Raw genomic sequence first — 23,278 nt, 5'->3', positions numbered from 1 at the left:
GCACTTCATGTTATACTCAATAGTTTTCTGGTGCCCGCTTATTTCATGAAAATTGCTCCCAGAGCGCATAAGCCCAATGTGCAACTGTAAAAGTGCAACAATTGTGATAATGGCTATTAATGGGAGTTTTTTTTGTTGCAATATGAAGGGTAACTCCATATCCAGCACTATTTATATATTAATGGCTGCAGCGCAGTTATTTTTGTCACTATGAAATGCAAGACATTGCATTGTAAAATTGCTAACAGGAAATGGTGTACATGCCAGTGACTCTACTTTTACCCTTTGACACTCAATTGGCAGACACTGTACTGCAATTTTTAGTTAATTGGTTATGACTTTAATACTTTAATGAATAAATACTTTATAAACCTCAATTTGTCTAGAAAATACAACATAATGTTCAGCCTAAGATAACACTGGGCTACGACAGTGTGGTAGGAAAACAGGTTGGTGTCTTTCAAAGTAAAAGTCCAGCCTCAGTAAAATAAAAGCTCTTTGTGTTTAATTGGACAATGGATTTGGAAAAAACTCTGTTTGATCCGACAAACTCAAAATGTCTTTGCCTATACACATCCCCATTTGTATTTAGACGAACAATTTCTTGATTCTTGATTTAGTCCAGTCAAATAAAAGTTTTCACGTATTTGTCCAGTGCTTCTAACTAGCAAACCAGTTGTCTCATGGGAAGAGATTGTGTTCTGAGATGTGTGGGCTTGTTGCAGTATCTGTCCAATATTGAACATATTATCAGCGCTGACTCTGACTATTGTAGATGATGAGATGATGATGAGATGATGATGAGATGATGAGATATGAGCATTGACAGCACCGTGTGTGGAAGAACTTCAGACATACTGATCAGATGTTCTGGTGAGTGTTAGGAAACGCACAATCTTCTTCAGCCTTTTCAAATAATTTATTGCTGTGTTCAATGACTGTATATGTGATAATACTACACTGCTGTATGTGGAAGTGACACTGTATTCATAACAATATGGTGATTGTAACAGGATGAGTATTTCTAATGTTATAAAGATATTGAACAGGAATGGACTGAAGTAGCCACAGCAGCGAGGATTGACGCCCCAGATATGTTTTGTAGGTTTGGAATATTTCATTGAGAAGCAGGTGGGAAAAGAATACCATAAAGGTGATTATAATACTCACAATCATCTACATTGTAGGTGTTTTTCCAATACCTCACTATTGGCTGTGTCTCTGTAACATTGTAATTTATGTGGTGCTAAACGGTACTCTCAATTGAAGTCATTTAAAAGAAAAGTTATATGAGATCATTTTGATTATGATAAATTATTTGTCAAGTAAAACTACGATCCTTAACATTTCAGTCCTGGTTGATTTGTTGGAAACACTGAACCCTAGATCAAATGTTGTGATCCACAGTACATGAAACATAAAGTACATCCAGTAAGTATTTGCATGGTTTCTTTTAAACAAATTGTCTGTTGATACTTAATTCTCTCCAGCAAAACTGGACTCTACCAGAAACTGTTAAAAAATAATAGAGCAAATGGCTAATGCTCAAAAATGTGGACCCAGAAATATATCAAAAATTGTGCAAACATATTAACGTAACCCTGTAGTTCCCATGAAACAGCTAGCAGAGCAATATTTGATTCAGTATATGTGCGTGCGAGTGGCATGGGAGGGACTCACAGATATTGATTGGCATATACAGTTGCTAATAGCACTAAAAGTGAGACGGTCAAACCAAAACAATGACGACTCCTACATGTTCGGAAGGGACACACACCTCAATTTCCCAGTTTAAGATCAATATAGTATATCTATCTATCTATCTATCAAAAAAATAAATAAAGGAAGCTTTAATTTGACTGCAGGATGAGTCCATCCATTATCTGTACCGCTTATCCTGTTCAGGGTCCCGGGGGGGCTGGAGCCTTTCCCAGCTGTCATTGGGCGAAAGGCGGGGTACACTGGACTGGTCGCCAGTCAATCACAGGGCTGACACATGGAGACAGACAACCTTTCACACTCACACCTATGGGCAATTTTAGACTCATCAATTAACCTTACAAGCATGTCTTTGGACTGTGGGAGGAAGCCGGAGACCCTGCAGGGAACCCACGCATGCACAGGGATAATATGCACACTCCACACAGAAAGGCCGAGGGTTTGAACCAGTGACCTTCTAGCTGTGAGGCTAACCACTGCACCACCGTGCAGCCCGCAGGATGAGTCATTTACACATTTTTAAGGGTTTTCCTGGGGATGAAAAAAAAAATATATACTGTATATATCACTAAGACTAAGACCTTAGAACAGACTTTGTTTTGTCATTGTTGCGCCAGAGACTGATGAAAAGGTGCTAATCAGCGCAAGGCATTGATAAAACAAAAAAAATAGATTAAGCTATTTTGATTTCATGGGAACTTTCAACCCTCTCAAATGAGTTTTACTCTTTATTTTGTTTTCTCTATAATCATTTTATTTTAATATATTTCTGGTTTGCTGATCTGAAGGAAAAAGCTATTTAAAATATCATTTCAGGTTTGTGTTGAGCTTTTGTAAATTTGGCATTGAAAAGGATTAATCAATTACTTGTAACAAGCAGCAGAGAAATGGATAATGAATTTTAGGCATATTTGAGATGACTTGGGCTTTGTCGGTGTCAGTAGGATTCAGCCTGTTTGTATTGTTACCTTTGTATTTAAAGCACAAATTGTTCAACAGTATTTCTTCTTAGATCACTTTCTCCAGCCAGAGACACGAGGCAGCCATTAAAAACAATGTAAAACAGAGGAAGACAGTAGTATGAACGATGTCTGTTCTTTTTCACTGCATGAACGTGTTGGTTGTGCTTCTGAAACATTTATACTAGAAAATTCACATGAAATTTTGCGATTTCTTAGAATACGGCAAAAAAAAATCATAATTAGATTAGAGATGCTGCGTGACAAAATATCAGATATAAAGATATGTAACACAAACCAGCCCACATAATGGAAAATACTCATCCGGTATCCTGCACCAGAAACGTGTGACTCTGCCACTCAGCACAATACATTAATACACCTGGGAAATGTTCTTCACAGGTTCAGTCCCTTTCGAAAGCCGTTACTGTCCATGACACAATGCAGTCCAATGTCAGTTTAATTGAGCGGGACCTATGTTTCCTGCTCCTCCTCCTCTATCATCCTACCATCCATCTCCTCATTTTTAAAAGGGACGTCACTGTTTCCCGTTCCGATGTCCAACACTTGCAGATTGGACAGGTGTGCGAAAGAGCTTTCGTCCACAGCGTCCACGGACAGGCGGTTAAACCTTAAAGGGAAAAGAAGAGAAGCAGGTTTGAGAGGTGTTTTTTAACCCCGACTTAGTTGATCAAATTGACCGGGCTTTCAGAGGCTGATAGCAAAAATCCAAACGTGCAGGGTCGATGGTTAACAGACAACGGGTGACATTTACAAATCACATCTGTCAGGAGGATCAGACATAAGATATGACAGCTTCACTCCACTCAGGGATCTGCAAGCCATTTGCAGAGCATGTATGCCGCTCTGAACTGCACCCAAGCTCATGTTTTGAGTCCATCAAACACAGTCAAAGGTGCTTTACTCACTTCTGAAACATCTGGAGTCTACTCTCATCTATAATTTACAATGCTTGCATATGTTCCCAATGAACTTTAACAACTAACCTGCAACATGCAATATGCTTTACAGCAATTACTAATGACAACACACATAAATCCCCCTTCCACTTCCCCGCTAGCGCTCCAGCGGCTCTAAATTGGTTCAGGCCATCTGCATGGGGGAAAATGTTGCAGCAGCTGATATGAATAACAAGAAGAGGACATCAACAGCCTGGAAGGGGTCAAGGCCTGTAAACAGGACACATAAAGCAGCTAGGTCGAGGTCAGACTAAAAAAAAACAGAACAAAAGCCTTGAAAATGCTTGTCTGAAACCTTTTTACTCGCTGTCGGAGCCCTGCTTTTAGCTACAGTGCTTGTAGGTATAAGCCTGCACTACGTGGAATAAACCGAAGTGGAAATGCACAGGCAAGGCCACAGGAGATGGAGAGAGTACTCTGCTGTGCTTTTTAACTTTCTTGGTAAGACTTACAAAAGAAGATTGATAACACTTTCGTGTTTGCGCTGTGAATAGCAGGCTAGCTCTGAAAGTCACATTGCCTGGCCAACAAATAGCCCAACACCTAAAACCACATAGGTTTGGATTTTACAATTAGTTTGTGAGTGGATTAAATGAGATATAGCATATAAATTATTGAGCCTTAGATTTGCAGGTAGGTCAACTTTTTTAACCCCACTTTTGTTCAACAGAGAATCAATATATCTCTTCCTACTGTGCTCTGACTGGCTAGTACTACAGTGCTGTCATTACCTGGTTCTAGTGGCCTTAAACTTTGTCTTCATGGCTTTTTGCAAGGATTATAGGAGGCCGGTGTATGTGTCCTTCATAATATGGAATAGTTGAAGATGGACAGAACAAATGGGGAAGGGAGAGTGGGGAATGACATGCACCAAATGCTTGGCAGACCGGAAGTCAAAACCTGCGATCAGTGCGATGAGGACTGTAGCCTCTGTACATGAAGCGTCTGTTCTCATAACTGAGCTAAACCAGCACCTCGCAAGTTTTTGTTTTAAAGTTGCAATCTTGAAGATCTCATTTTCGTTGGGCGAAAAATGGTAATTGCGGGAGCACACTTCCCAGATATCCAGACAGTCTTGCATGTGTGACGTCCACGGTTGGCTCCGGTTGTAACTCTTGATTTTCCTCACTGGTGGTCGCTTTCCTTTTTAGACTGTTGCCTTCATCTGAGCGTCCAGTATGTTTCTTTTTTTTTGATTTTCACTTATTTTTGAAGTTGTATCTGTAGTCATCGATCTTTTCTTTGTTTGTTCAGCCAAAGTAGATTACTGTTTACTCGCAACACTTGCAGAAACCGGAAAAGCAGCCGCTTAGCTCCGCCTACCCTCTCTGGCAGACCAACCACTGCTGGGTGATGGTAAACGTGTCACTAATTGGGCGCCGCTTGTGATTTTTTCACCCATCAGACACCCAGTCTGTAATACTGCAAATGCAAAGGCTTTCATCAGTGGGCCATAGGCTCAATCACCATTGTGTTACCTCATTCGGTGATAGATAGTGACTTAACAGCCATTTATTTAAATGAAACTCTTTGAGATTATTTTCATGATCTTTTCCTAAATGCAAAGTCAACATTGACTTTTTGTTTCACACTGGACATGAACAGGTGTCTCATGGGTGAAAGCACTCTGTTTGACCCGGCCAATTAACAGCACTATGGGGCAAGATTAGGCGTTACTCTATTTGGAGCAAATTACACCTTTTATACAGAGCAAGGCCAACAGTTTAGTCACCGATCCTTTGTGCTAAGTAAAGCTAACCAGCTCCTGGTGTTTCTTCATTCAGGCCTACTGTGTAGACAGATAGGCATGTTAACATAAGTATCTAACTCCCTTAAATATAAAGATTCTTAATACAGTCAGCAGAATCCAACATTATTCAGATATATTCAACATGCAAGTTTTATGCACTCTATTGTCTCCAGAGTCACTGTGAGCTGATCGTAAAAATATGTTTTATAAAGGCAGAAATAATACTGTTGTACCTGATTGCAGTCATCCCTAAGAGACCCACAGAGCAGTATAAGCAAGGATAATAATTTCCTCACAGCCATTCTTCAGTTAAAATTACATAATCATTTCCTGAATAGAGATCGATCCAAATGGAAAGGAAACTTTTGTAAGGGGCCACCCACCAGATTTAATAAAGCCCTGAGGAAGGTAAAGACACTTTCACCTCCCTTTTCGCGCATCTACCTTTAAGTAAAACAGCTTGTGAAATCAATCACGGATGGTGACGAAAACAAAACAAAGCGAGACAATTAACAACATGAGTCAATAAAACTATAGTCTCCTAATTAATATGAATGGGTTTGTTACCGGAGGAAGATGCCTTTGATGTTTGGAGTGCCTTCGAATGCTGAAGCAGGAACCGTGGAGATGCGATTACTCTGCAGGTAAATGTACTCCAGAGACTCGGGCAGGTCAGAAGGGATGTGCGACAGCTGGTTGCCAGACAGGTCTAGCGTCTACAATTACAAGATACAAAATCAATAATGAACATTGAAGAATTATACAGAAATACACTTATTGTAAATATCAATTTTCCACTGCAGGAACCGAACAAACCTTAAAGTTAAACTATTGTTCAAGCTCTGATTTTTCTTCCCCTGTCCTCCATTTGGTTTGGGTAATAGCTCTTGGAGCGACATTCAATAGACATTCAGAGACAAAACATTATGGGTCTTCACTGGTACATACTGTTACCAGAAAACAGCCACAGCCTCGTAGTCTGAGTCAGAGATCGATTCAAGTTTTTTGTTACCAAACTAAGTGCATGTTATTGAAAAACAGGCAGTACAACCTTAAACTTTATTACAAACTCAATTGAGCATTTGTTTCCAATACAAGCTAATTATAGTACATCCTGTACATGCTTATTCACTGTAAAAAAGGATTTTTTAAGGTGGTAAATAAAATTCATGCAAATTATTATGTGTAAATTATATTAAAAGTATATAAGTTAGTAAGTGAATTAATTGAAATGATACAGTGCACCTGCATTAAATAATTTTCAACGATTGCAACCCAAAATAACAATAAAATCTAGCCAAAGATATCGGGCCTGTACTGCAAAGTGCGCATGCATCAACGTCTGTTCTTGATTCCTGTTTAACATTTTGCTGTGTATCATAGAATGAATGAAAGTGTTTATACCAGACGATTTGTAGTCTGTATGACAAGACACTTAAATGTGTAGCCCTCTCTTAGCGGTTACACTGGCTGTCTTTCCTGAATATTAGTCAGTTAATTAACAAGAGGGGGCTGCATGGTGGTGCAGTGGTTAGTGCTGTTGCCTCACAGCTAGAAGGTCACCAGTTCAAACCCCAGCTTGGGCAAGGTGGGCCCTCCTGTGTGGAGCCTGCATGCTCCCCCCCTGCATGCATGGGCTCCCTCCAGGTACCCTGGCTGCCCCCCACAGTCCAAAGACATGCTGGTTGGGTTCATCGGTGATTCCCCATGATTGTGAGCGTGAAGTTGTCTGTGTCAAGTTATTATTACACATTTTTATTAAGCAATTAGTTGTGTAATCTAATGAGAAATGTTAAGTAGAATTTATCTAATTTATTTTAGTGTATCATAGTTGTTCAATTTGGGTATTCTTCACTCATAGCATAGGTTGAAATTTACTCTATCAAATAAGGTGCAAATTGCTACCTCAATTTTATTGAGTAGATTCTATAGGTAGCTTTTTATAGTGTTGCTGAGAATGAAACCTGTGTTTTTTCTTGAATCAACACGACTGCTTGTGAATCTCTTATGCATAGGCTACTTGCTGCTTGTGAAGCACATGCTGAACTTCTGCCTATATGCGAAAGAAAACCAAAGATGGATAGTTAAGTATAAATAGCTTTACTTCCAATTCATACTGACATATCCTCGTAATGTGCCTTGTTCTCCTGTGGCCTACATGGTGCCAAAACTCCTAATACTTAGAAACATGACAATAAAAAGTTCTGAATAGTTGGACATTTTTCGAGGTCCAACCCTGTTATTACAGAGGCCAAATATCTCTTACTGGCACCACAATGTGCTTTCCAGGTTTCAAGGATTTCTGGCAGGGTTCTCAGTAGTAATTGGTGTAGCAGATGTATCATCATATCATAACAAGAATGTCTGGAAGAAATGGGGTTACAATACACACCCAAACGCTGCAGTGAAGAGAAAAGGAAAAAATAACATTAGTTTACAAAAAATGGTCCCATTGCAATCGAGCAACTGAAAAACGGGCAAAGGGATTACAATATGCTGGAGATAGTTTTTGTCAACTGACAGGCTTGTGCTGGCAATTGCAGTTCCAAGGATTTTAAGTTGGTCTTCACTTACTTCACTTAAAGCCTCTGGCAATTTGGTTTGAAAGAGTAAAACTGATTATTATCTACCTTGCCCCCCCATATAACAACAGCACATGTGACAAATCAGTGTGGTAAACCCTAATCATTATGTTGAGTCGTCTGAGTCCGAATCAAGTCGGGAAGTAGAGGTCCTGCCATCTAAAAATATTCATTTAAATTGGAGACTGAATGGTGAGTTACAAAATGCCTTGCTATCCATATCATAATTACCTGTTAGCATACACATGCAACGTTAGCTATGATTCCCCAGTTTGTTATCAAAGCGTAGCGTTAGCTAGTGCTGTATTATTGCGTTACTAAACTCCATCGATCCGATGTCGATCCAAGCTGGAGCCGCGGATGGCTGCCTCGGTGTGTGGGTGTGTGTTGTTTTGTCTTGTTTTATTCAAAAGAGACAGGAGAGGATGTACTTCCTAAGAGGTTCAATCTACCAAAGACAATGATGGTGCACTTCTACACTTCTCATCCGCTCTGCAGAGAGGGTGATTGGCTGCAATCTGCCATCTCTCGAGGACCTGTACACCTCCAGGGCCCTGAGGCGTGCAGGTAAGATTGTGGCCAACCCCTCTCATCCCGGACACAGACTCTTAGAGACCCTCCCCTCTGGCAAGAGGCTGCGGTCCATCAGGACCAAAACCTCCCACCACACGAACAGTTTCTTCCGCTCTGCTGCTAGCCTCATCAAGGCCCCGACCCCACCCCACCCCCCCACTTGACATGGACTCTCATCCAGCCCCTCAGTCACTCAGCATCTCGCGAATGTTAAGACTCTAAATCAGACTCTATGCGTGACATTAAAGCACACTGGACTTTTATATTGTCAGTGCATTGCACTTTTTAAATTCTATACTGTAGGCTTTTTGCACTCACCGATATCCTGCACATCTGTACAATTTTAAGTTACACATGTTGTACATATTTTGTGTTATAGTATTGCTTTTTATATTTTTATTCTATTTGCCTATTTTTTTTTATCTTATTCTATTTAAGTCGTTTACTTATTTTTATTCTAGTTCTGTGTTAATTGTTCTGCACCAAAATCACCAAAACAAATTCCTTATATGTGTAAACCTGCTTGGCAATAAACCCCGATACCTGCTGCCAAAAAGAAGATGATTGATGGCCTGCTCTAAACTCCTGCCAGTAAAAATACACAACCGCAGTCGAAACTCAACAGCAAATGCTAGGTGTAAACATCCGAAGAGCTGCCATGTGACTATTCTTATGATTAGTTCCTGGAATTAAATGTCTTACTAACTTCATTTATATCCAATCTTCACCAAGTCCAATTTAAATCCAATATCAAAAATGCTTATGGTAACTTAAAGTACAAAATTTCAAATTTGGATTGAAATGATTTTGTACACTCTGATACAGACCAGTTTACAGGTAAGGTTCCTGCAGTGGGAAAGATTTAGTTGTTTCTTCCTCCCTATACTCACTGTGAGCGCACTGAGCTCCATCCAGGCTCCCTGGTAGACTGAATTCAGTTTCAGCCTGTTGTCACTCAGGATGAGTTTTCGTAGCTTCTCCATGCCAGTCAGCGCACCGTCTGGAATGGAGTTCAACTGGTTGTTCTTGATTTCCAGCAACTGCAGGCTGCGAGGAAGACCCAGGGGCATTGAGTGAAGGCTGTTTCCTGACAGATCCAGAGTTTCCAGTATTCGCAGTTTCCTGAAGGCGTCTCTGTGCAGCACTGGGCTGGTCAGCTTGTTGTAGCTGAGGTTGAGCTCAGTCAGGGTGTACAGCAGGGACAGATCATTGCGTCCAATTTCGGAGATTGAGTTGTGGAGTAACATTAGGGTCTTGGCTCGCCGGGGCAAGCCCCTCGGAACCCGCTCCAGTAAGTTGTTGTACATGTGGAGAGTGTGCAGCTTCTTCAAGCCCTATTGATAATGCAAGTATAAGATTCAAAAGGAACTTGCAAGTTCAAAATGTCAGATGCAAAGCAGCTGAGTGTATAATTTTCTTCAGTCAGTTTGACTATTGAATATGGAATTACAGTGAAACGTACCTGAAAGGCAGCTGGGTGGATGGAACGTGAGCGTAGCTTGTTATTGTGGAGGAGCAGGTACTCAAGGTTTCGGACAGAAGTAAGAGCATCTCCTGGGATGCTGCGGATGGAGTTCTTCTCCAAGTGTAGCAGCACTAGGTTGCGAGGCAGACCCTTGGGGACGACGCTCAGGTTGTTATTTGACAAGTCCAGACACTCGAGACTGCTCAGTTGGCTGCCAGGAGAGAAGGAGAGGAAGTCGTTAAATCAGTTCTTGCGCTGCACTGTATGCTTTCTCTCTGATGCTGCAACAAGTCACAGTCACGGTATTTGTGGAGCGGATGCCCCTGTCTGATACTCGCTCAAGAACACCTAAATGGAATTACATGAGAGACCGTTCTTTTTGACACTGGGGAATGGCATCAAAATGTATGATATGTTAAACCCTAGGGGTTTGGGATGATTGCTTTCTACCTGAAAGTCTCGTTGTCCATGCCCTCATTGCTGAGGAGGTTGTTCTGGAGATACAGCTCTCTAAGGTTTCGCAAGTTGTCAAAGGCCCCCACTGGGATTTTCTCCAGCTTGTTGCTCTGTAACAACAGGAGCAATCCTTATTTTATCATAATCACCATATTCATGAAACATTCATTCAACGAAAAGACACAAGATGCGTTATCCTAACAACTGAATGCAAACTTAACAGGTGCTAGACCTTCAGATGAAGACGATAAAGGCTGGAGGGCAGGTTACTTGGGACAACTCGTAGGAAGTTGCTGGACATGGTGAGAATCTCCAGGTTGTTAGAAGCATTGAACATATGTTCAGGAAGCCCCACTTCAGTCAGCTTGTTGTTATGGAGATAAACTGACCTAGGACATGATCAAGAGACACTGACAAGTGTAAATAGATATAATTCCAGGAACAAGTGGTAAATTTACACAAACACACACATTCATACCTGAGTTTTGGTTTATGTCCAAATGTATAAGGGAAGATCTTCGTAAGCTCGTTAGCAGCAAAATCAGCACTAACCAAGGAGGGTGGCAAGACTATCGGTGCAGAGGTGAGCTGCAAGCACAAGAAAAGAAGAATGACAGGACATTGTTACAAAAAGTCCTTTGATATAGGAGTGATGTGGTTTAACTGTATGTTTTCACCAGAAAAATTCTAGCAATAAAAAAACATTTTCCCTGCAATTATTCAGAGAACTCTCAGAGGCAAAGTCACATGTGAAAGTAGAAATGTTGACATTCTCCTTTTGGAGAAGGCCATGTTACATGGGAGTATTTCAGGTTGTTTAACAATGGAAACCTGAAGGAATTCTCTTCGCCAAAATTGGATGATTTACTGGAAAATTTGGTACCAAAACTAATGGTCCCCAGAGGATGTATCCTTATGACTGCTTGATCCCCTTAATTTTTTTGGATTGCCACTGTTAATGATTCACTGAACGAACAAAGTACACACTATACATGACTACACGTCTACTAGATAGATTGTATACATCTGTTGTCTATAGATGCTTCTCTGACGATGTACACTTGACTCTGATATGCCTCTGACGTTGTGCCACCAGCACTGCTTTATCACTGGTTAATAAGTATTTGAATTTCCATTAGATTTGGCTAAGATATTTATTGTAATAACTGTGATTATGCCTTGTTGTTTAATCTAGTGACTCATTCAGGTAAAACTTTAAAATATCCTTTGAGTAGTTATTCTGCTTAATCTGGGGAGCTGTTGCTGATCCGAGCTGATATTGCTCTATAGGGTGTGCACAGCCTTTACAGGTCACTGTTCAATCACAGGGCTGACATAAGAGACAGACCACTACACACTCACTTTCACAGTTGGAGTTGCATGTCTTTGGACTGTGGGAAAACTGGAGTATCCTCAAAAAAACTCATGCAGGTACTGGAAAACCCCAGTTGGCAGGAAGGCTCAAACCAAGAACCTTCTTGCTGTGCAGCATTACTTCTTACTTTGGGTAGACGGTTGCTCAGTCTGTAGGGATTTGGCTTGGGACCCGGAGAGTGGTTGGTTCAAGTCCGGACCAAGCATGGGAATTGGGACTAGTAGCTGGAGAGATGCTGTGTCATTTCCTGGGCACTGTTGAGGTGCCCTCGAGTAAGGCACCATATCCCCCACCGCTCAGGTTGCATGCCCATGTGCAGTCCCCTCAATCTGACATCTCTCCATCAATGCATGTCCATAGAGTCCTGTTTAGACCTGTGTGTGTAGCATGTTTCTAGTAATTGAATTTCCCCTCAGAGGATTAATAAAGTTCTTCTTCTTCTTCTTCTTCTTCTCCTTACCACTTTACATTTGCAAAATGCTTTGACCAAATTGGCTCAATACAAAAACTATCAAGAGCTGACATTTTGTATGGTGCAAAATATTAAATGTTATACCATAGAATAAACCAAAACCTGTTCACCTCAGCATGTTAACATTGTAATTTATGTCAGCATGCTAATGTTATGGCTATAACATATGCATACTGACATTGTATTCTTGTATTTAGCTTGAATTCTATGTATAAAGCATGGTAGAGCAGGGAGTGTTGGGATCATGCATGATCCCAAACTTAAAGTTGCCTGAATTCAACCAAAACCTAAGCCAATATCTGCGAAGGCCGATGGGCACATGATTTGTTCTGAGAGACTTTTTTGTCTTACATTTCAAATATTTGATATAGTCTGTTTTATCAAAAGTATCAGGCACCATTCAAGAGGTGCAATGGAGCCGTGTACCTCTTAATAAAAGCAAGGTTGCCCTCCTACAGCAAGCACTCCATTGTACAGAGAATATAGCCCTCAGAGAAGCACTGGCGAGATTAGATGTTCATTTAAAGCTCTCTCCTTTATAACATGGTTTATGGATTAAAGCAGCATGGGTGTCTTTGAGGCTTAGTGAGCACTTAAAAATCCCCTATTCTTCCCATAACCCGTTTGCCTATTCATCCCAGTGAAGGCACAAACAAATCCGTCCATCTTTTCTCTCTCTCGCTCTCTGTCCAAAAGGGTCAGTAACATTTTAGCTCTGACCAGCTGGCACAGCCATACTGGAAGTGATTACAAGCATAAGCTCACACAGAGTGTACGAGAGGAGGCTGCCACCCCTCTCTGCCAGCTGGCACTGTGTCAGTGGATCACAATACAATAGAATGGAGTAAAGTATACGTGAGACACAAAACAGATAATCTTGCCATTGTACCATGTGAGCAGATTTGAGGTCGGAACTGAATACAAACATTTGGTGTGTGACTCACCTTGTTGTTTGCCAAGTACAAATAAGCCAGCTGTTCAAGCATCTCGAAACCTTCATCTTCCAGGCCTGTCAAGAGAAAACCATCACAAGCCAATAAACAAGTGGACCACTATCAAGACCTCAGTCTATAGTAACAGGTGGTGCACATGCAGTTCTATTCAGATATTTCAATAAAAACTGTACTGCATTTAAACTTTGGGAGCTGTTTCTTTATTAGCAGACTGCTTAGCATATAAAAAACGTTTTCTTTGTCTGGATTAGCCAGTGGAAACTGAGGTGATACAACTCTGCAATGTCTGTTACAGACATTAAACCGCAATACAATTTTTTTGAAGAGGTGGAAATATTCTATTAATTTGCTAGTTAAAATAATGTTGTCCTGTAGAGCCTAATGATTTCCTGTCAACGACTACAGTTATTTCTTTTAGTCCACACTGAGCAATGGTTTCACTATACAAGTGCGCCTCACTAAAGCACTGATATTAATTCACTGCTGTGAACCCACTCATTTGTAAAAGAAGTATTGCATTATTCATTCGTTACATATGCTGAAAATCTATTCTAAGAGGTGGACCTCGAGTGGACCTAGCCTTGTTTAGACATTGGATTATGGAAATTAGCTTCTACCTCTCAAGACTTTGAAGAATAAAGAAACAAAATGGCACAGCTGTAGAGACAATGGGCCTCATTCACTATATATATATGTATAAATATTCTTACTCAAAATCTACGTCGGATTCATGACACGTGCGCACCGGCTAATTTCGTTCCCACCACTGTGCGTATGTAAGTGAATCAGAATCATTCTAAATCGACAAGCGCATGCCCACGATCTGCACTCTGCATACTACCACGCCCCCATTTCTCTTTACAAGGACATCCTCCCATCAGGAAGAGAACAGTGAGGTGAAGACGTATTAAAAGAGGAATAAGTTGCAAGAGATGGCCCTAAAGTGAAAAAAAACAAGCACAGTGGAAATTGAGGCAATTGGAAGCAATGAAAAACACACTTTTTCTAAGCGTTTCCTCAGGAGTCACGATGTTGAAAAAAAATTAAGCTTGGGCTTCAATAACTGAGGCTGAAAATGCTGTGTGTCCTGAGGTTCAGAACGTGGCTAAGGTAAAAAAAAAAGTGTCTCAACATCAAGGTGGACGTTAAAAAAAGAATCGCTGAGCAGAAAAAAAATGAAGGAAACGGCGGAGGACAAGGAGCACCTGATCTGACAGCGCAGGATGAGAGACTGGCTGCAATAATTTAATCATTCATATCTGGAATTTGTCCCCGCACTGACGGTGAAAGTGATGATATTAGACAAGAACCGTCTCCTAAAGGTAATTCAGTTTATAATTTAAAGTGTTTTGTAATTAACGAGTGCAAGTCAATCAAAAAAAAATTCCAACATTTTATTCAAATGAAAATAGCAAGGCTCATTGCAAGAATTAATTAATTAGAATTAATAATTTAATTTGGTCAATGCATTAGTAAATTCATGGTTTTAAATGTTGTCTATTAAAGGATTTTTTTAGATGAATAGTTTGAATATGCCGTGCATTAAGTTATAAGGGTGTGTTTACATTTTCTGAGAAAGCCGGTCCTTCATCATTTGTGTGTACGCATGGTCTCAGGAAGTTCTACATTTTTTTCGCAGAGTACGAACCAACTGAACAACTAAGAACATATTGATGACTCCCAGATGTGTGCATAAAACATTTGTACACATGGTTTAAGCACAGATTTGTGCGTACACACTGTTTGTGAATGAGGCCCATTGAGCCAGTATAGACACTGTGGTACCACCCTTGATGACAAACTGACCTTTGACGCTAACACTGACAGCATCTGTTCTTTTCTTCACTTACACTCGGAGGACTAATCCAGCAGATATCTTAGGTAATTTATTCCATCAGCAGTTGGGTTCTTAAACAAGCTGTAGGCACTGTTGCCATTGCACATATAACAAGGACTGTGGTTTTGTGTCTGTCATAATGACATCCATGGGAGTATGTATTATACTATATGTCTTTTATGATGTGGGTTGTTTGTGTGTGCTACTGTTGCAAACCAAATTGCCCCTTTGGGACAATAAAGATTTTCTAACCCAATCCAAAAGCATTGACCTGAACACTGTGTGGGCGTACATTACAGGTCCAGAAGTTCACCCACACACATTACTCGGTCAATTTGAAGCCAATTTGGTTCAATCGTGATACCAAGTAGTGGGTCAATACAGAACTGACCAATACTGGGTTAACTTTACCAAATACTGTTGGGTATAAAAACCACTGGGGCACCAATCAGAGATTAAATTAGTTAGTAACATGACCCAATAGTTTTTAGGTTGAAAATTAGGTCCAACCCAGATTGGAAAAGGAGGTTTAAGAAGAGGTTTTAGCTGATCAACAGTCAGTTATACTGCAGCATGTAAATGGCACACTCTGGATTTTTTAATTATAAACTGTAGCAAGTAAATAGTCCCACCATATGGAGCAGAAAAGCATTTCCAATTTAGCATTGTTTCTTTAATTGGTCAATTAGTGGTACTATTACAACAAGATGCTTAATCCCCAATGATTTGGGAAGCTGCATTTAGAGAACGAGCAACACAAACACCAGCCAGTAGTGGCCACAGCTGGTCAGGACGGCAAAAATCCACCAAGCGATCTGCTCATCTTATCAGCACCAGAATGATAATAACCAACTGGCACTCAGCCTCAGCCTCCAGCAGAAACAACAAAGGCTTAGCCTGTAGCAACAAACAGCTGTTAGCAAGAGATTTGATGTCTGATTTCTTTTATTGAAGCCGTTGTGAATGGCAGACTCAAAAGTGGGGCAGATCACTTTGCAGATCTTGATCCAGAGTATCACAACACTTTTAAAATGCTCCCCTCTTATGACATTGATTCTGATGCTGCCATCAACTTCCCTCCATTTTCTGGATGCCATTGTTGGCTGGAAGCAAAGGCTGGTGTAAAAGGAGATGTTGAATTGGTCAGCTGTTGGAAGTAAGCAAACCAAACTGCATTTTCTCTGCCAGGAGTTGGATATATTTCAAAAGATTTTGCTCATATAAAAATAAGTAAAGGTCAATATTGACTTAGACCAAACAACAGCTCCTCTTTCAAAAACATCCAACAGCAGAATAACTGCTTATCTTAACAAAAAATGCAGCAATTTGGCAGCTAAAGGCAGACAGAGCAAGTCGACATGACCACAACATCCTGGTACATGTTTAAACAATTTTTACAGTGTTTACCGTCTGTGGTGAGCCAGTTGTTCTGAAGGTTGAGAGTCTCAAGCTGATGCAGATGGGAAATGTGCTCCACTGTTATCTCCTCGATTTTGTTGTTCTGGCATCAGGGATGAAACACAGATAGTCAATACAATGGTAGAGGAGCCTTTTAGAGCAGAATTACACAACATGGATGTGTTGTCATGCTTATATGTGTGTTTTGATTTGTGTGAAAGACCTGTAGAGAGAGCTGCCGTGTTTTCTCAGACAGCTCGGGGGGGAACTCTGTGAGGTCGACTCCTGCGCAGTCCACTGCCCCCTCTGTCGTACAGCTGCACTCCATCGGACATTCAAGCGCTTCAGATTTCGTAACTCTTGTTACGCTAGTGTCTTCCTCCTCCTCTTCCTCTGGTTCGAGAGGGGCCTGGCAACGTACCAACACCCCGGCCAAGAGCAGCACACTCAGGGCCTGCAGGATGGAATGCTTGGGAAAGGCCATGTCCACTACTGAGCTCTCCTGTTGCACGAAGACAGTAAAAGTTAAACAGACCAGGTCACGGAATATTTTCTTCCTAGAGAGAAGTCCTATTAACAGCTACAATCTGCTGCTTTTTGGCAAATTAAGCAGTAGTAGCTTTTTCAATACTTTGGGAATGTCTTTATTTAGTGTATGTAATAATTATGCAGGTTATTTAAGTCAATGCACCATTGATTAACATTCAAATAAGGTTTGAGAACCAAAAGAAAAGATGTCCGTCAAACCAAAACGACGAGCTGCAGATGCTTAAACAGCTCATTTTAACAATGCTAAGCAGCTTTGTGGTTAAAGTTATTTAAACTTTTTGCAGTCCTCAGGGACAACGAGGAAATAATTATTTTGTTTCACAAACATGCCGTGTGTTTTTAGACGGAAGTTTACAAGGGATACACCACATTCAGATTTCCTAATTCAATCCATGTTGGTAATTATTGTCTTAGTATAAGTCAAGTCAAGTCAAATTTATTTATATAGCACATTTAAAACAACGTAAGCTGACCAAAGTGCTTTACAGAACAGTGGCAGATAAAACAGTGCAAGAGAGATATTAGAGGGAATTTACAGTTTGGAGGAAATATAATATTAATTTTGAGTTCGCAAACAAAATAGAAAGAAAAAGCTGCGTTTTACCATACCTATGCATTACAGAACTGACACAAAATTATTTTATATAATGATTTTAGGCCTGCATGGTGGTGCAGTGGTTAACGCTGTCACCTCACAACTGGAAGGTTCCTGGTTTGAAATCCCGATTCGGATGGCCTTTCTGTGTGGAGTTTACATGTTCTCCCTGTGCATGCGTAGGTTCCCTCTGGGTACTCTGGCTTCCTCCCACAGTTCAAAGACATGCTCGTTAGGGTAACTGTTGACTCTAAAATTGCCTGTTGTCCAGGGTGCACCCCGTCTCTCGCCCAACATCAACTGTGATCAGCTCCGGCCCCCTCACAGCCTCCACCAAATATAATGTATGTATAATGTATGCATGTTAATAATAGCTCTTAGCAAAGTTGAGGCAGATTTGAATGTCAGGAGTTTTGACGTCCAAAAACTTTATTGGCAAAGTTGAAATTTTGACCGGATTTTGGCGCTAGATAAAAATGTTATGGTGACAAGTATAAATGATTTCTCCTCTGGGAATCATGAATCTCTGGACCCAATTTCTCAGCAATCTTCCTCATAGTTGTTAAGGTATTTTAATCTAACCCAGATTCTCATTTAGGAGACTGAAAACTGTATCAAATGGTTCAAACCACAATTTTGTGAGAATGCGAAAGTGTTTGTTCCTTAGTGGTACATCCCACTGAAGTGGAAAAGCTGCGAGCTCAAATGTAGTCCCTTGATTACCTTGATATCAAGATTGATATCGTTAAGCAGGGGTAAACATTCCTTAGGGGTTAAACCAGGTCAGCTTGTCAACACTTACATCTTTAAAAAAAAAAAATCCAGTTTCCTTCCCACTCACTGGTGACATTTTAAAGTGCAATTTAGGTCACAGCTGAGGTTGAACACGTAAGCGGCAGGTCAAAAACCAAGAACATTTCGTAAAAAGCAGAAAGACATTGTTTCAAACTGAGCTGAACATATCGTTCATATATTGTATTATCCCTGTGTTCACCACCTGTTGGTTTTAAGCACAGTAGTTAGTCAGCCTAAACTGGATACAGTTTCAGAGTAGACAGCTCCCCGTGATAAAAGGTAGGCCTAAGTGTTTTGGCGGGAGGCTGACTGATCCCAATTGACAGACTGGACAGTGAGAAAACCAACCCTGCTTCAAAGCAAAAACGTTATATAAGGTTACTTTAAAGAGGCACTGCACCCATTATACATGTCAAAATCAATTTATGAGTCACAGAAAAAAAAAAGCCCACAAAGGATGAAATGTTAGAAAAGTATCGGCAAATAGAAATCTATGAATTTGAGTTCAGGGACAAATTTAGTTTTCAGAATGTGCGTCTGGCATTCAGCATTAAGGCAGGGGATAATCTCTATTTACAGATTCTACATAGTAGAATAGTCTACAGAGTAGAATCTGTATGCAGGAACGTGGATTTCTGGGAAGGCAAGTGTTCTGGTTTCCATTTGAACTACGCTTGTAGTCCAAGTAATATTGACCAATCACGTATCAGCAGACTGCAACGTATGCAAGAACAACAGTCTGTGTGGAGAGCAAAATCAGGCAGAACGTAATCCGCCGTAATGCCATCCCGGCTCCCATCAGTGTGATCTGACAACGATTTAGCGTCATCTGCATGTAAGTTCAGCTATCAATTAACTTCAGATTAATTTCCTTGACACTGTGCCACGAAAGCCGTTCAGATTTCCCGACTTCCTCGAATGCATCAGATTGATCCGACCTCTGTTCAACAAACGAGCATTTTAAAAGTTCAAATCTGCATCATGATGTTGAAATTTTGGCAAAGGTAAGACCTGTTAATAACAAGTAAATAACAAGAAAACGGTTTCTCTTTCTGTATCAATGCAGCATGCGGAAAAGGAAGTCTTGACTGGAAGTCGTTTAGCACTTACTGCCCGGCATGTTCACCGGCGTTCCCAGAGGCTATATCGTCTCAGACTATAGCCGATGGGATCCGAGACTTGGCAGGGGATAATAATTCATAAATGCTAATGCAATATTTGATTATAGTATAAGCAAAGTGGGAGAAAAATAGTCAGAAAAGCAGGTACTAAAGAAATTTGGCCCAAACAATAAAGTAGGATTTTAACAGTGTTTAATTCATACATAGCTCAGAGTGTCTGATGTTATGATTCAATAGAGCTGGTTCAGTTTAAGAGTCCTGGTATTTTGCTTGGTGGCTCACTGTATCACTTTCATGGCTTACAGGGAAACTTCAATATAACAGAGTTAATGTTATTAGTTCTACTTGGGTTTCTTCTATTGTGCAGTCTGTTCTTAACCGCTGTTTGTACTTATAACTATACTTTAATCATATATAACCCAAGTAATTGTTAGCCAATTAGGACCAACCACAGCAGTATTCACAGTAGTCAAGCATGTGGAAAATAAGGTGACATAGTTGAAAGACCTATATAGTCTTCTTGGAGTGGCAGTCGGCTGTAATAGATGGGTCAGAAAGGAAGACAGCAGGCCTTTAAAATATGCTAAAGGGTACCTTTAAACAGACCCTTAACAGATGTAACGTCAGTTTGAGTCGGCAGAGGGTGGCCATGACAAAGTGTTTGTATATGGCTGCGGATGAGAAGGCATTGGATATTCTTAGGAATAAGCAAGATAATTATACATTACTTTTTGTTCTCACATTTGTGGTTTTGCAGGGACGTTCCCAACAACTTTAGGACGGATTGCCATGAAATTTGTTACAGACATTCATGAACCCCTCAAGATTCATTGTAACTGGTAATCCTCTGACTTTGCCTCTTATGCCATCATTAGGTTGATTTGATTCTAATATTTAACTTTATAACGAAATACCTGCAACACTCAGGACATTCTCAACAGTATCAGCTGTATTTGTGATTAATGCTCATTAGCAAATAAGCATTCTAAAAACTTAAACCAAAATGGGAACCATGCTGAGCATTGGATCTTCTTATCATCAACATCAAAATTGTCACTGTGAGCATGTTAACATGCTAACATTAGCATTGTGCTTAAAGAGCCCTGCATCCACAGATTATTAGATGGTTCAATTTCCGAAGTTTGGAAGTTGTTCCTCCAACTTATTGTTTATTAATATAGGTTATCTACAGCAGGTGAAGATTATTCACAGGTTGAAGAGTTACAACCTATTACTGTTTTACAAATTAGTGAGCATAAACCTGATATGCAGTGTTGATAAATAAAATGTTTCTTACCAATAAACCAACATTTCCTTTGTCTGCCATGCTTCGGCACAAATTTGACCTCAAGTATGTGAGCTAAGCAAGTTGTGAATCATCAAAATTTCCTCTGACTTTCTGCATTGCTGTTGGAATATTTGGGACATTCACAGGAATGTTCCCAGTCTGGATCAAACTTTTCCGATTATTCCAGCATCACATGACTGCAGCGTAAGCACGGCCTCACAGAACCACCAGGGTGGCTCTTGTTATTTAGCAGGTCAGAGACCCATATCAGAAATCTTTTCTATCCAATGCCTAAATCCTATATGAGAGACCCTTCAAATATGGTTTTGCAGGTATAGTTTATCAATTCTGTGCAATTTATGGATCCATTCCACCGATTTATCAGTTTGCTTGCACACTTTGTTTAGATGACATCATTTGAGTCATATTGGACTGGGCTTTGCTTTAAATCTTCATAAACTATACATAACACAAGTCTTTGTTACAAACTGGAGTATGTATTGACACTTTCCAATGGCATAATGGACAGTCTAGGATCAAGGGTTATTGGAGCTTAACCCACACTAGAGCCACAAATTCAGGAGATTTTGCCTCAGCTGACTCCAATTGTGACCTTTTAAAAATATATCTCTTAGGCGCCCCAACATTATGGAAACTAAATCTCTGAGTGGTCTTTTAAAGCAAGCAAAACAAACATGTATATTCTTACAGCAGTAAGACAGTGTACTGCATTATTTCAATTCTTAATCTTTTCAATCCACAGACACTAATCAATCCTTCCAGGGCCATTTCTAGCAGGTGGATAGAAAAACGTTCAATGTTCTGCGTCTTAAACTGATGGAGAGTTTGAAGTGTTTACACACCAGGCTAACAATGAAAGACAGCTGGCTCTCTGCCTCCTCTCTCTGCTGTGTCTGAAGATTCAGGTCTCACCAACTGCAAGGGCTGAAGAAAAACACACGCATCAGCCATGACAGTACAGTATCTTTGCATGACATTTACTTATTTTCACTTATTTTAAGAAAGACAAATCTTTAGGTGTAGATTAAATAAGATAATTTAAATTGAGTATTTTACAATAATCTGAAAAGCACTGTGAACATAGGGGTTTATGTCAGGTAACGTCACAAAAAAAGCTGTAGCTCTCTCTGCCAAGGTTGATAGACATACTCCAAAAGAGCAAAGTGAGAGCCATCCATCAGAAGAGTCTATCCTGATGGTCAAACCACAACAACAACAACAGACTCTTTAGCAAACACACACAAGTGCACTCAGACAAACCACATAGCAGCACGCACACACGCACACAGCAAACGGAAAATAAAAGCCTGTGCAATTTCCAGCACTCATTGGACAATGTCGACCCTGTTGACAATTACAAAACATGATTTAATCCCGGGGTCACAGAGGAGAGTAAAGCCTCCACAAAGTCAACAGCACTCTCGTGTTATGCTATGATTTAAAGGCTTGAGGAGGGAATCATCTTTATTAGCAGAGTTGTTGAGCACTTTAAGAGTCATCATCCTGTTTTCAGGCTCTCTCTCAGCTGATCAGAGCTCATCAAGTGGCTTTACTGCACTGTTAAGTAGTCTGGGTTGTCTGCAATACACATGCCAGAGTTGTCATGCATGGATGAATGATGGTGACACTTTAAGCTCACATTTCCATCAAACACAACAGCCAGCCATAAAACATGCAGTCTGCAAAAGCAACATTCTGATTTCTTACTTTACCCCCTCCGACAAACGTTTGCCGAAACGCACTGAAGTCTGACGTCTAGTCCAAACACACACTGTCCCATAGCAGGCGAGGAGTCACACAGCCACTCCAGCTACCCTCCAGATGTGAGAGAGAGTGGGAGTGGGACAGGGAAAGTTAAGAAAGGAAGGGGAACAGGCGAGAGTGAAAAGGAAGGGAGTGAGTAAGAGAAACAGCTCCAACCTGAACAGGAGCCAAAAACACAAATTCTTTCCTTTTTTTCATATTTGATCCCAAGAATTTTTTTTTTTCCCTCAACGTAGCAGGTCTGCGCAGTTTTATTGTTACGTGTTGTTATAACCTAATGTGGTAAAGTTTGGTAAATTTCCCCCTTGAAAAAAACTTGCCAATCCCACATGGTCCAAGTAAGATCATAATCATAGACTTGAAATAAGAAGCCTGATTACTTCAAATAGGTATGGCGGGTATTTCTTGGAAGCCTTAAACAGTGTTGTTCTCCAGTGTAAACTGAATCTCATACCACTGAAGTGCCGGGTATTATTGATAAAAGATGTTATCGAACTGAAAAAAATGCTCCTTCGATTTGTTAACAGCAACAACATGTTCCCATATAACTTCCATTCATGGACGAGAGAGATGAGTTGTCCTAAATATCACAGTAATAAATAAAAAAGTGGAAGAATAGACTGCCA

The 23,278-nt window shown here is 40.4% G+C and overlaps 1 protein-coding gene across 1 annotated transcript; it reads right to left on the bottom strand.

Moving 5' to 3' along the window:
• Positions 1-907: 907 nt before the first annotated feature.
• podn (podocan) lies at positions 908-21,788 on the bottom strand. The gene is made up of 11 exons (XM_069680567.1): positions 21,731-21,788; positions 16,743-17,021; positions 16,529-16,622; positions 13,276-13,340; positions 10,963-11,072; positions 10,717-10,873; positions 10,479-10,594; positions 10,026-10,239; positions 9,454-9,897; positions 5,976-6,124; positions 908-3,309 (listed from the first exon to the last, which is right to left on the bottom strand). The coding sequence occupies exons 2-11, from the start codon at positions 17,001-17,003 to the stop codon at positions 3,153-3,155; spliced, it is 1,767 nt and encodes a 588-aa protein (XP_069536668.1). The 5' UTR covers positions 17,004-17,021; positions 21,731-21,788; the 3' UTR covers positions 908-3,152.
• Positions 21,789-23,278: the final 1,490 nt, after the last annotated feature.

Source organism: Semicossyphus pulcher, unplaced genomic scaffold, assembly GCF_022749685.1.
Source record: "Semicossyphus pulcher isolate SPU_LCO1_2020_fin unplaced genomic scaffold, fSemPul1.0.p SCAF_4, whole genome shotgun sequence".
Lineage (NCBI taxonomy): Eukaryota > Metazoa > Chordata > Actinopteri > Labriformes > Labridae > Semicossyphus > Semicossyphus pulcher.
This window is presented reverse-complemented; position numbering and strand designations above follow the sequence as displayed.

What these genes read in the sequence shown, in the direction of transcription:
- podn (XM_069680567.1), bottom strand. Translation starts at nt 17,003, where the DNA reads ATGGCCTTTCCCAAGCATTCCATCCTGCAGGCCCTGAGTGTGCTGCTC. An exon ending in GGACATAAACCAAAACTCAG is followed by an intron (nt 10,874 to 10,962) that starts GTATGAATGTGT and finishes ATCATGTCCTAG; the next exon opens with GTCAGTTTATCTCCATAACA. An exon ending in ATGGACAACGAGACTTTCAG is followed by an intron (nt 10,240 to 10,478) that starts GTAGAAAGCAAT and finishes CTCTCCTGGCAG; the next exon opens with CCAACTGAGCAGTCTCGAGT.